This window comes from Strix aluco, chromosome 5, assembly GCF_031877795.1.
Source record: "Strix aluco isolate bStrAlu1 chromosome 5, bStrAlu1.hap1, whole genome shotgun sequence".
Classification (NCBI taxonomy): domain Eukaryota; kingdom Metazoa; phylum Chordata; class Aves; order Strigiformes; family Strigidae; genus Strix; species Strix aluco.
The window spans coordinates 33,376,161-33,390,044 of NC_133935.1; the positions used below are offsets into that span (position 1 = coordinate 33,376,161).

At 38.7% G+C, this 13,884-nt stretch overlaps 1 protein-coding gene across 11 annotated transcripts in view; it reads right to left on the bottom strand.

The window, feature by feature from the left end:
* Positions 1 to 12,795, bottom strand: part of ATF7IP (activating transcription factor 7 interacting protein) — a 112,160-nt gene extending 99,365 nt beyond the window's left edge. For 3 of the 11 annotated variants that reach the window (XM_074826854.1, XM_074826858.1, XM_074826853.1), the window contains exon 1: positions 12,314 to 12,474. In XM_074826854.1, the coding sequence (XP_074682955.1) occupies positions 12,314 to 12,474 (161 nt within the window). Of the gene's footprint in view, positions 1 to 3,083; positions 3,166 to 4,686; positions 4,718 to 12,313; positions 12,477 to 12,662 lie in introns of those variants that run through there. The other 8 variants (XM_074826840.1, XM_074826839.1, XM_074826838.1 and 5 more) reach the window with 6 other exon arrangements.
* Positions 12,796 to 13,884: the final 1,089 nt, after the last annotated feature.

Here is a 13,884-nt window from a genome sequence, read left to right on the forward strand (position 1 = left end):
ATCCCATTAGCAATTTATTTACTTCTGAAAGCCTATCCTTCAAGTTTACCCATCAGCAGCACAAAGCTAATTGATCTAGAATGCAGCAGGTCTCAGAAGTGAAGAAAATGCAGACATGAGAACACTGAGCAGAGTCTGACAATGCATCTCACATTAAAAATGTATAGTGATCAATTCAGTTGAAGTTGTTAATTCATTATACACAATTATTTCTAATTCAAATCATGAACATCTAATTTATGTATTTAATAAAAAGCCTTTTTTTTTTTTTTAGCATCCACTGAAGTGCCTTGTTCCCATGCAGATAAATTGGTGTTTTCAATTTTCTTTTTGACTAAAGAACAAACTATTAACACCATGGGAGGAACAGAGAAGAGATCATGCTGTCAGCTACCAGTACTACTGTACAACTTGGACTTCTGGAATCAGGGATGTGTTCCATATGCAACACAGGTTTCAAAACTCACCATACTTTATGCATTCCAACACCCACTTTAGGAAAGAAAAAAGAAACCAACCAAAAAAAAAAAAAACAAAAAAACAAACCACCAAACCACTCCACCCACCCAGCTCATACAACAACACAGTACAGCTCCCTACTGGGCCAGTCATTTTATACAGCACTTTCAAGAATGATACTGTTTTCAAAACGGCCTGTAAAGAGCAAAGCAAGCCAAAACCAAAGGGAAGGGAAGACACCAAAACAAGAGCTTTCCTCGGAACTCTGGCAATCTCTGTGCCTTTTCTGTAAAACTGGAGTAAGCCTACTCAGCTCACAGAAAGATGGGCAACAAAGTCACAAAAAGGACTGTATGAAAGACGTGGTGTGAACATACAATATTTTACTCAATTGTAATACATGTGAAGAACCACTCCTTACAGCGAATGTCAAAAAATACACTACTTTTCATGTTCCCATTAACGAGCGGGTTAACAAAAAAACCAAACCCAGCAGAACCAATAGCACTTGACAATTTCTGTATGCCTACTGCTTTATTACACTTTCATATGCTCCTTGGAATCAAAAAAACCCGCCAAAACAAAAAACAAAAGACCCAAAACCAAAAAGCAAACAAAACCACCACAGGATGTGTATGGCAAAGTATGTTTTAGACATAAAATTTCATCCCCTTCAATGACTAGAAAGTAGGGCTTTGGTGATCTCATTATAAAGAATGAATTGTTTCTGCTTGCTTTGAACAATGAGGTATTAACATCTGGAATTAACAACAATAACTGACTAAACACAAACCTCAGTAATCATTTTGGGGTCAGAATGACTTGACTCACCGAATATCTTGCAAGAAACCAGAAAGATATTGTTTGGGGGATGGGAAGAAGGAAATATCACTACATTATTAATCTGCATTCATTAGATGAGGTGAATATACAGCAAAACTTCACATTTTCTCAATATAAATGCATTTAAGTAGAATTTGTTGTCCGAGTTTTCAGACATTCTAAAGTGCCTAAATGTTCTCAGGATCTTAAAATATCTTACCCAGTCAAGAAAAGCCACTATGAACTAAAACCTGCCTTAAATCCACTAAAAATTCCACTAACAGTAAAACAAGTAACAAAACTACCTACCTGCATTTCATCATCACCTGTGATCACGCATTCATATTATTCCTGTCACTGATCTTTTATCCTAAAGCAGGAAAATCCTATGACCAATTACTTACAAATTTACAGTTGACTTAAGTCAGCAATCAACCTGGGCTTAAAATCCTGTATTTTATGATTTTTTTTTAATCTCTTCATATCAAATGCACACAGTAAACATGGAGAAACCACATCTCCTGAGAACCTGATATGCACTATCTGCCCAGAATATCTTTATTAACGATGTATTGTCATTAACCATAGATTGTTTATGGGAACAGATTTTAAAAACTAATTTAACCACCAAGTGCTTTGTTACAGAGTATGCTAGAAGCACCAAGTTAATGTGCAAAAATATTGATGAAAGACTAAAATTTTAGGTGTTTAGTACTGACGTGCACATCCTTAGCACTAAGTTCAACTTCAGACATGAAAATACTATGAGCTACATCCTGATGAGTTATCCAGCTCTTCTGCTGCTCCTGATATGTTTCTGGAAAACTTCGAGTAACTCCCTATTTAGTTACTCTCAAATTAACTCATATCCAGTTTAAGATCCCATAAAGACCTTAACTAGGTATTTAAGACAGACACAAAACAAGAAAATGTGCGAGTCATGAGGAAAAATGTCTTCTTTCTCCTCCTCTTCTCTTCTCACCCTCCTCAATGGAAAAAAAACTAAGCACTGCTTTTTTCCCCACCTTCATGTCCCTGGACACTCACACCTATCAACTACCTTTTAGTGAGTGTTGAACATGACAGATAACTAGGCCACCAACCAGTAACACACACAGAAAAAGACCAGGCCATGTGAAAGCACTAGCACTTTGAAACTCAGATTTCAATTTATACAAAATAAATAAAAGAATAATTACCTTGAAACTTTCATTCTATCATTTGTAATAGTTCTATAGAATTTATAGTTTTATTCTTGAGTAGCAAATAACTGCTACCTGCAAAATAGTTAACATTTACATAATCATTGCTATTCCAATGTATTTATGCAGGTTTTATAGTTCTTATCTACCACTGGAAAAAGTCACATGTTGAAAATACGATAATCAAATGTAGATCTAACCACTTAGTTAAAAAAATTTAATGAAGTTTATAAAGAGTTTATTTTATGTTTTAGTTAAAGTATGAGGCAAGCTTTTAGGAAAGGGCAGCATAAAGTGAGAGCTCTTACGGCCTGGTGAGGAAGGAAGCCAAAATGAAATAATTTGATTAGCAAGACATATGGGTATGACCTTTCACCTCTCTTGTCCCACCCAATCTACCCTGTAACTGTGATCAGTGAGAGAGGGGAGGGAAACAAACAAAAAAAACCCCAAACCCCCTCACACACACAAAAAACCCACCCTCCTGTTGACCAAAAAAAAAAGGACAGTATTTAAGATATTTTATACAGCTTAGAATTATTTAATTTTGCCTAAACAAAGTTTGAAATTGTTCCTCAGCAAAGCAGTGCTGATGCTTACCTGTAAGGTCTGGAGCATGTGATGCCAACAGCTCTGCTCATTTGCATACAGTCAAGTTAAAGTGCTGCAATCAAGAGCACTTCGTCAGCCATTTTGAAACTGTACTGTCTCAGCTGCACTGAAAACGTGATTAAGATGGCTGCAACGTGCACTCAAGACCAGCCACTCAGTGACAACTCAGCAGTGGATAAAAAATTTACACAGCAAAGCACCTCCCTCTTTGCCACACTGCAACAAGCTCCACAGGCAGGGGGGGGGGGCAGAGGAATGGTTTCTTTGTCAGGCAGGAAATGGTTAATGCACGGCTGCAACACTGCAGCTACTTAGAACACCATCGCTACAGAGAAAACTAATATAAACCAAAAAACCCAGAGAGGCAGCGCTGCTAGGTCTGTGATCCAGGATTTGTATCACATATTTCAAATTCCTCCAGACTCCAGGCAGTTCAGAATCCATGTCACATATTAACAGCCACAGATACAGAGCCAGATCATGCACAGAACTGACAAACATTAGGGAATACTCTTCAAGAGCAGCCTCACTTCAGTGTTAAAAAAAATGCTTAAGAAATTGATCTATACATTTTTACAGGACCACCAATTTTGAAATATTGTGTAATATTAGTTGCCCAATAACAGTTTTACTTGGGGGGGAAAAAAATGAAGTTCACTTTATAAATAAGGAAGATAGCAAAAACCCCAAGAACACTCCAGAATTTCGGTGCCTGCAGAAATCAAGTATTCATTATGAATGACACAGTATGTTGTGTAAGTTTTTCAGAGAGACCTATCTAGAATCCCTTCAACAATTTTGCTAGAATCTTGTGTGTTCCTGGTTTGGGAACCTATGGAGGGGACAGAGGGGTTGTCAAAAAAATACAATTCTAATGAAAGCAGAACTAAATATAATACTGGTTCCTCTCTAATATCTGTTCATTAATGCCAATCATGTGCTCTTGTCCAGGCAACAGTGGATCAGTTCTGTAGGGAGCTCATCTGTATCAGCCTCACTTCATGTACACCTCTTCTACAAAATCCAAATATGGCTAATTTAAAACAAAATAATTCTAAGAGCACACGGGGCAATCCTGAAGGAAATTAATGTTGAATTATTCCTAACCTTCTACTAAAAAATAGTCTTTGTGATCCAAAATTAGCCCAACACAGTAAGCCCCCACAGACATACACACACACGAAAAAGCAGGAGAACATGACCTCCATCTACTTTTATGAAAATGTCTAAACTTACATAACTGTGCATGTCTGTTGCCAGCTGTAGCTGGTTATTTCAGGACCGATTAATCATGCCAGCAGTAGTTGTCTGATGCACTCATCAGCACCACAGTATTTCAAACTTAAAAAATGTTGAAAAACACCATCTGGCTAATACAAGGACAAAAGGAAGAGCATGATTTGCAACACAAGAAAAAGCACATATCACATACATGGAAACAGCTACACTATTATCATCTATGATAATACTGTACAGATTCAGAGGACTAAATTAAAATATGCTTGAAGTTCAAATGCCTAAAAGACAAGTCTCTCAAAAACAAATTTGAGAAGACTGGAGAACAACTTTATTACAAGTAATTTATAATTACCCACGATACTGAAGCTTTTCTTCACCAAAACCTATTAATAAATAAAAAAAATCAAGTTTACAACAAAATCAAAAGAAACGTTTTCATTAGCCAGTTATAACCCCATGTTGCTTACTCTGAACTTCAATCATAGGACACCTTCAGCTTATAGGGATTTACAGTAACATTTCAAAAGTCAAACTTAGTATTTCATTTGTATGACAAACATGCACTTTGATTTACACAGTAGCAATGCTTTAAATAGAAGAGAATTTTATGTTTAGCACACCTACGAAATTCCTACATCAAAAGGTGAATTCTGACCCACAGTCCTAGAAATTAAACAAAAACCTAGAGAGGTTCTAATATGGAACCCAACAGCTGCACTTGTACAACACTGCATTCTCTAACCTTCAGTCTTGGAGTTCCATATATGAAAACTCCGTGACTTAAATAGGTTTGAACAGGCACAAGTACTTGGCAAAAAAAATTGAGAGAATACTTTCACTCAGCCAGAGAAAACAGAACCCATGTCACACTCCTGTTGCAGTTAATTGCCTTACCTGGTCAGAAAACTTCATGAACATGCAGAGGTACTGATATGTTAATACAGATACCTAGCTGCAAAAAATCTAGAATAGTAAGAAACCATGTGCATTTACTCAAGAGTTCACTTCAATATACTTCGGTTAATATACATAGGTGTGTTAATACGTTAAAAAATATTAACCAGACTAATTTTAAAATAAAACCTGACATTTAATTAAACACAAAATTAGGAGTGAAATAACTCATCTGAGAATGCTTTGGCCCAGGAAATATTAAAGCAAACCTACGCTATTGTGGAATTCCTGTATTAGCGTGGGACTATGATTTCTTATTGCTACTTAAGGTGGCATCTATACAGGTTCTCTAAAAATCAAAAATAAGAAAATCTGGCATTTTCAAAAGATTCAAAATGGAATTTAAACTTAACCTGTTATGTTTAGATTTCTCTTAAATATCTAATAAAAACTCCAAACAACATTAAGTGCCTTCTTTTGATGACATGCCAACACACTGCAGTATCATCTCAGCATGTTCAATTACTCTAGTCATAAATTAAAATTTAAAACGGAGCTTCCATTTTCCAACCTTCTCATAAACATCAAACAAGAAACTAAAGAGAATGGTACCCTGTCATTTCTCTAATTGTTGCCATGTATATCACCCCCCCCAACAGCTCTTTTAAGTATCATTACATAGAGTCAGACTTTACTAGGGCTCCTACCCTGAAGAATCAAGGGAAGGCAGAAAATTCTGGACTTTCAGATAGGGTTTTATGTCATTTCACATTACAAGGGCAGTAAAAAAGCAGCCAAAGCATAAATAATTTATTTTGCTCAAATTACACGCTTAGAAACTAGTCTGCTACATATCATCCACATTTCCTTGTGGACAAACCACATCTCATCCACTTTTTCCATTTACCTTTTTATTTTGTGTTTGTTATTTTTTGTATGTTAGTTAACATTAAGAGGACAAAACACTTCTTACACTGATGAAATTCAAGAGACCCTACTACTGTTTGTATGCATCTGAGTTATAGTCTCTATAGAACATCTACTGAAACCCTCCTTTATTCCTGTATTTATACAGGCCAATAGGCTGACTTCAAGAAACATCTCAACTCTCACTTAGGACTACAAGAACTTCGCAGATAAAAACTACTTAAACTACTGGGGAAAAGAGTCCATGATGATCATGCGGCAAGGAACACTAGAGTCCAGAAAGTCAAAGGCTGGACAACATTTGAGGTCTTCTCATAATTCCAAGCCACTTCATGGTAGTACCAATAAAAGAAATTTTCAATGTATTGACTGAAGTCAGCAAGCATGTATGTTTATGTGCTAGCTTGCAACTAAACACATTTTGGAAGACTTAAACTTCAAATGCAACATCCTTTTAAAATGACCTGGAAACTGCAAAAAGTTGGAGACAAAGGTAGAAGGAACCTTCTTTCATGCCAGGTTTGGGCTTTTTTTTACCATAACATTTCTTTACACTATTGTAAAATAGAGGATAATGCTTAGGACAGCACAAAATGATAGAGCAAATATGCAGGTTATTTTAACAGCTAGCTGACATATCCAGAGTCATGTAATTCATAAAACCTGCGCGTTGAGTACATGAATTACTTAAGAGCATTTTCAGAAATTGGATCTAAAAAAAGAGAAAAACACTTTTCCTGTATTAAAAACATCCAAGTTACACACAGCAAACAAACTCTATTAGTTTACCTACATATCTTAGAAAATAAATTAGATTTGATGTTTGTTCCTGGAAGAAATAAGAGCTGGTAACTCATGACTACAGTTTTTAGTCATACATGCACAGCTCAAAATAAAACATCTTAAAGGACATAACTTTTTTTTTTTTTTAAAGTTACTCATAAATCCTAAAGGAACATAAAGGGCATTTATACAATATACACACATATACATAGTGTTCCAAATTCCTCCACAGTGATATGATGGAAGCTGACATACAACTGAGGATCAGGCATTTATTTAATACCACATAGTTACTATTACACCTTCAGCTACACCACCAAGGAATCGTTACTTAAAAAACCAAACCAAAATACCAAAAAAAGGCGGGGGGACAGAATAGGAAGGGGAGGCAGACTTGCTGTTAAATACACTGGCAATTTAAAAAAAATATACATCGGCGGTACTAAACAAGATAATGAGCAAGCAATGGAACTAATGAAACCACACTTCCTGCAGATTTATAAAGTAGCAAGACAATGTTTATCGGAATAACCTCAGGTTATAATTGGTGCCTTACCACACTGGGCAAGCAAGCGCACGTACATGTCTAGTCTGAAGCTGCATGTTGATGTGACAACCTCCAAACTGCTTTGACAGACAATACTTATGTCCTGTCTGACAGCAAGTTATCCCCCCAAAACAATGTGTAACTGCCAAGTTCCCTCTCTGGGACAATGGTAGCCTCTCCTCACCTCAGCTGCTTGTTTTCACAAAATTTGCAGGAATTAATTATTTTTGATACTTACTACTCTGTCAAATTTACTGAAAACTAGCAAGTCGTTCAAGAATTACTAAGGATAGAACAATTGATGAACAATGATTACATGAAATTGGACTACTATACTAGAACTGAGCAGCTTTCTGTTAAAACTTGTAGGGCTGTGGCACAATTAAACATTTTTTTGTTACATACCTGTTTTGCAATTTTCTGCTTAGGCAAGAAAAGATAATTTATATTTGTTAAACATATTTGTCGCCTTAGTGGAATTCTAAGTGCCATTTAATAACCTTATTCATGCATATTTAAAGTTTCATGCAGGCATTTGTTTTTCACTAAGAGCATTCTAGTTTTTGTTTAATACTATCTAACATAACCTCACATGAAAACATAGAACACAAAGCCACATAAAACTTAAGTGTAGCTGAAATTCTACTCTCAACTTTGGGATATTTTTTTTTAAATAGTCAAGACAGAACAGAGATACAAACTAGAACATTAACTAAAATCAGAATATGCAACTAAAGAAAAAAAAAACCAACCAAACAAGACAGACTCCCATTTCTGAATCACAATTCAATTGTTTACACCTTGAAAAGCTAAAGAATGTATTGGTTTAGTTCAATCTTTATCATTATAAAAAAAAATGCATTCTGCATATCCAGTTTCTGGATAACTAATTAGTACTTCATATCTCTAAGACTGATCACACTTACTTTCATAGCCTGATCTGCAGGCTAACAATGAACTTTAATTATCAGATACTTCCAGAGACTTAATGAACTCTAGAACTTTCTGACCCCCATTGCTATAGAAATAGGGAGAAAAATATGTAACAGAAATCCACACACAAACAAAAAAGGTAAAACACCTAAACACACTATGAATGATACATAAAATCTGTTCAGACAAATGAAATGAAGAACCTACATCATGCAAAATTTTGCTTTTAAAAAGATAACCAGAACTTTAAGGGCTGACAAAATCTGTACTCCATCCAGATCCTCCTGACTGAAAATCTCAAAGCTAGAAGACTTCACAGTTACCTTGTTTTGGATATTAAAGCCTGGTGGCTGATCTTAAATAATACTGAGCTACAGGAATTTTAAATATGAAGTATTACCCAATTCACAATATGAAGTATTACCCAATTCACATCTAAAATTTATTCAGAGATTAAGATATTATCTAACTGTCCAACAAGAAAACCTGATTAATCACTTCAGAGAACCTTTCTCTTTGCTTCTTAATGAGCTGTCAAAAAAAAAAAAAAATCAAGTTTTTGTTGCCCCACACAACCCTGTCTTATTCTCTATTCAGTATTTGCACATCACTGCTGCTTGATGAACAGTTTCTTACAGTATGATGGAAACAGGAGTGTTTTTTCATACAGTGCAGCACATAGAGAAATGAGTAGAACTGAAATAACAGAACTACAAATACACATCATCAAAGCATCATTTGTGTAGGCCAGTTTGAGTTCCCAATTGTTTTGTGTATGTAGGTAAATCTCACAAAGTAATGTCACATACTAAAGAGAAGTAGAGTCCAGCCACAGATTTAACTGAAAAATATTAACAATCTTAGATTTCAATGCATTTAAGAGAAATATTCTCTGATGTACATCTGTGTCACTGCAGTTTCCGAAATAAACTCATAATATAAACATATAACTAGCCCACAATACAGAAAAACACCAGGTGAAGAGCAAATGGAAAAAATGCAATTCAACTTGCAAACTCCTTAAGAGCAATACACTGGTAAAATATCTTTTGGCCTTCCTATCTACACTTAATGAATAACCTTGAGATTTTTGGCATAAACAGAATTTCTGACAATAAGCCCAAATAAGCCTAATTAACGATTATACTATTAAAAACACCTAAATGACAAGGAATTTTATTTTCTTCTTGGTTCGGAAGGAAAATCTGGTTTAGTCAACTACTTTTCACTGTGGAAATATTGTCTGTTTGTAACAGAAAAATTGCCTTCTCCCAAAAATCACAAACACACACAGTAAAAATGAGGATTTAATTACCAATTAGGATTCAGTTATGAAAACAGGATTTTAAAAATTGTTTAGCATGTGAACTGTTCCTGTTTACAACAGATTCTGTAAAATCAGTATTTAAAATTAAGCTATTTTTATTCATAGATGTTCAGTCTCTTGGCTAGCAAGATCATCTCCCATGATGGAGAAAAGCATATGTTTATATTATACCACATTTCCTGTCTTCATGTCCCAAATGGAAGCATTACTAAGGGAGCCTTTACAGGAAAACTAACATACTACAGTTTATGTTGATCTTCTAAATATGCGAAATGGGCATAACAAGACAGGCTAAAAGCATGAGATATCAGCAAACATGACAGAGTATGGCATGTATGCCTATCTATTGGGATTAGCATCTTCTTGAAAACAGACTTCATAATGGATAGGAAATTATAATTAAGAGGTTCCTCAATAAGAGCATCAAAATGACTGTTTCAACTGATGTATATAATTACTGTATCCTTCCATGAATCAATACTGTTATGATCAGTTTCAAGCCTACACAACATTCAAAATAGTCTTAATTAAGTCATACAGCAAAATACAACACTGTTCCACCTTATCACAGGAAGCATCAGTTCAGTACTGCTACATGTGGTAGCAAGGTTGCAGCTGATAAAAAGCCTTTTTACTGCAACCAACATAGTAAATCTACTAAAAACATAATGATGAGAACATAAAGATCTCCTGAGATTCTTTGAAGAGAACACACAATGAACTGTTTATGTATAAACAGTGACAAAATAAGATTTTGTGTATTTTAATTTGGCATTTATAAAAAAAAATGTATCGCAATCCAAGACTATTAGTACAATTCCTTTCTAGATTATTTGTACATAGGAACTTGATTTGATACTTCTGGAGCATTCAAAATAATAAGATAACTGAAACTCGAGGAATAAATAGTGGGTATAGTTGCCATGATTCATGAACTGCACAAGTCCTCATGCATTCATTAGTGAATTCCCTTTATGATGGGCCTGACAACTACCATTAACCCCATTTCAGCGATCTGAAAACTAAGAAATTACCTACCCAAGATCACATATCAAATAGCAGTGTTTTTTTGTTGTTCCCCCCCCCCCCCCCCCCCAAAGAATTCTTAATATTTGAGGTAATACTCTCCTTCCTACCTTCTTGTAGGACTGCAGAAACCAGTACCTAATCAGAAAAACATACTTATTTCTTAAATTGGTATCTGCTGTTTGTATCAGAGTTCATATTTAACTTATTAATTTCAGATTTAAGCAGTAGTTAAGCATATGCTTCACATTTATTCTTAAAAATCTAAAGTAAACATTAATAACTGTAATAATTGTAACTAGATCAAACTGGTATAACAGATAATGGTCAAATATACATTTTAACTTGCAAAAGAGAGCCATGCAGCATGCTTGTAGAATACCCTGATGTTGCTGATATGGATTCCAATAAAATTATTCATAATATTGTATTTGCTTGTATAATCTGGGATATCGACCAAACGTGTTTATTAACACACTCTTACTTCCGCCAGTTAGCATGTTAAATAAGCTGTCTAGATGCACAAGTGTTATTTTTCTGTGACTCCATGAAAGATGCAGTTTTAAGCTCATTGACTGTTGCCTAGAATGGTTGAGCTGTTCCCCCTTTATTTTAAGAAAATATATTTCCATCAACAATTCCATCCAATTTTTCTATCCAACAAGTTTGTGTTAAGGGTCACAGTGACATTACAATATGTAGATTTTATTTCAAGATTACTATTATGCAAGAAAATATTCTAACATAGGCATTTCCACTGGACATCTGTTAAAGATTAGGAGGTGTAACAAGGATATATACCTGCTACAAGAAAAAACTGCTTGAGGACAACGCTACACCTCTAACAGGCCCCAATGTCATGTCAGAATTAAAATGTGAAACACTTAACCATGAACACAGTTTCAGGATTTTAAATGCTTAAGTTCAAAGAAAACTGAAAGTTCAACTGTACCTTCTTTACATGAACACACTTCTTAAACTTTGAACTTCTGCCATTTTATTTGATGTGGGCCTCCACTGCAACCTAGAGTAGCCACTCCGGCCTTGTTTACTGATGACATCGCATACACAAGGCACAACTAGGCACTTCGTCTTTTTCCCACTGAAACACCCTCATTTCTAGTGAATTAGCATGCCCATATGCTTCAGAAACTTTAATCTGAAGTTCATCAGCATGCTATTGAGTGCAATAACAAGAAAAAACATTTTTTCCTCATTGCTTCTACAGCTCATCCACCGAGACACTCAACATCCACACCTGCTGTATTTGCGAGGATATCCACTGGCTTCATACAGCACCTCCCAGGTCACGCCATCCCCAATTCGAACAGAAAGGAAACACTTTCGAGGCGTCAGCCAGCCAGCCACACCACTGTCCCACCCAAACACCCGCCCAGCTCGGTGTAGGAGGCGCCTCAACCTCACCTCACCGACGCGTAAGGCAGAATGCAGCCAGACAGCTGCCTGGTATTGCCCAGCTCTCTGCGCCTTCAGGACTCCGCAGAGTGCCCCAGCTTGTGCCCTGCCCTACACCAGACCTACCTGTGCCCCGCAACGGCCGCCACAGAGAACCCTCCACACGTGGGGGGGCGGAGGAAGGCGCCTCCCCACACCCCGATCCCCACCTGCTGCCACCTCTGCGCGAAAACAGCAACGCGCATGCGCGCCGCCGCCTGCACTGGAGCCGAGTCACGTGCTCCCATGCAGCGCGCGCCTAGCTGCGCTGCGTTTGTGAGCGAGTCTGGGTGCGCGCAGCGGCGCGTGTGCAAAGCTGCAGCCCCGGCGCATGCGCACTGCCGCCGCCGCCGCCGCCGCCGCCGCGCGGGGCAGCGCTCCGCGCAGAGCGCTGCCGCTGCCCGGCCGCGCGCGCCCCGGGAAGGACGTGCGGTACCTGCGCCCCGGCGTCCCGCAGCAGCCTCTGCCCCCGCGCTCGGCCGCCGCCGCTCCAGCCTTCCCGCCGCTGCCGCCGGAGATTCAAAATCGGAACGCGCTCCAGCACCGCCTCCCCCCGCCGCCCGTGCCGGGCCGTTATGCAAATAAATCCCGTGTCCCCTCCCCTCTCCGTGTGACCCCGCCCCCTCCGTGGGCACAGGGGCAGGCAGTGGGGGCTGCCTCGGAGCTGGCCAATCCCAGGGCCGGCCATCTTGATAGCATGCAAATGAGCCGCCGTGGTATTTAAATGAGCAGGTGGCTCCGCCCCTTGGCGGGTAGTGGCGGACGGTTATTCCCGATAACGCGCCAGAGCCGAGCTGCAGCCGTGGCCGCCAGGGGGCGCTGTGGTGGGGCTGAGGGGCAGGGCTCAGGGGCAGGGCTCAAGGGCAAGGGCGGGAGCAGCCGGCCCTTCCTGCCTTCCCTCCCTCAGCTTCCTGACGCGGCGGTCGTGGGCTGCGTGGCTTTGGAGCCTCTCTGACACCTTCAAAAGCCTGCCTGAGGTCCGCTGGGCACCCTCTGACAATAACCCGCGTTGTCAGCTTCTTGCATCGCTCGCTGCCGCTCCCTTAGCACTCCTCTTGTCCAGGTTCTGGGCTGTGTGTGAGGTGACTTCAAGTTTTCTCCACAACAGGCTCCTAAAACACAGAGGTTTGGGGGTTTTTTTAATCACCAGCTTTCAAGAGTGCCAAGAAACCAAACGGTAGCGTTGGTTGTGCTTTAAGTGGATCTAAGGCACACAACTTATCCTGGGTGAGCTGCAGGTCAAAACCGCCAGTGGCCATTTCCCACCCACACTCCTTTTCTCCCTCGGGGTGGGGGAGGGAGAAAACCACAGGACCTGCTTTAATCTGAGCCAGAAGTTGGTGCCTTTTGTACCATTGCCAAAGGCAGGAATGACCAATGCAACAGTGCAACTGTCACATAAGGCGTGGGTCCAGGTCTAGTAGAGAGACCAGCGGCTGTATCCTCGGGTACACAAGAAGGTACAAGAGCATAGAAGGACAAGTTTTCGGTAGAAATGCTTATATACCGCCTGTGCTAATCTAGTACTGAAATTCAAGTACCAGTCACCTAGTAACTAATGGAGAGTCCCACTCCTTCCTTGTTAAGGCCAATAAAATTCACATTTTTCCTACTGATAGCGTGAAAAATGGCATCTTGATTTATCTATCTTCAAGAGT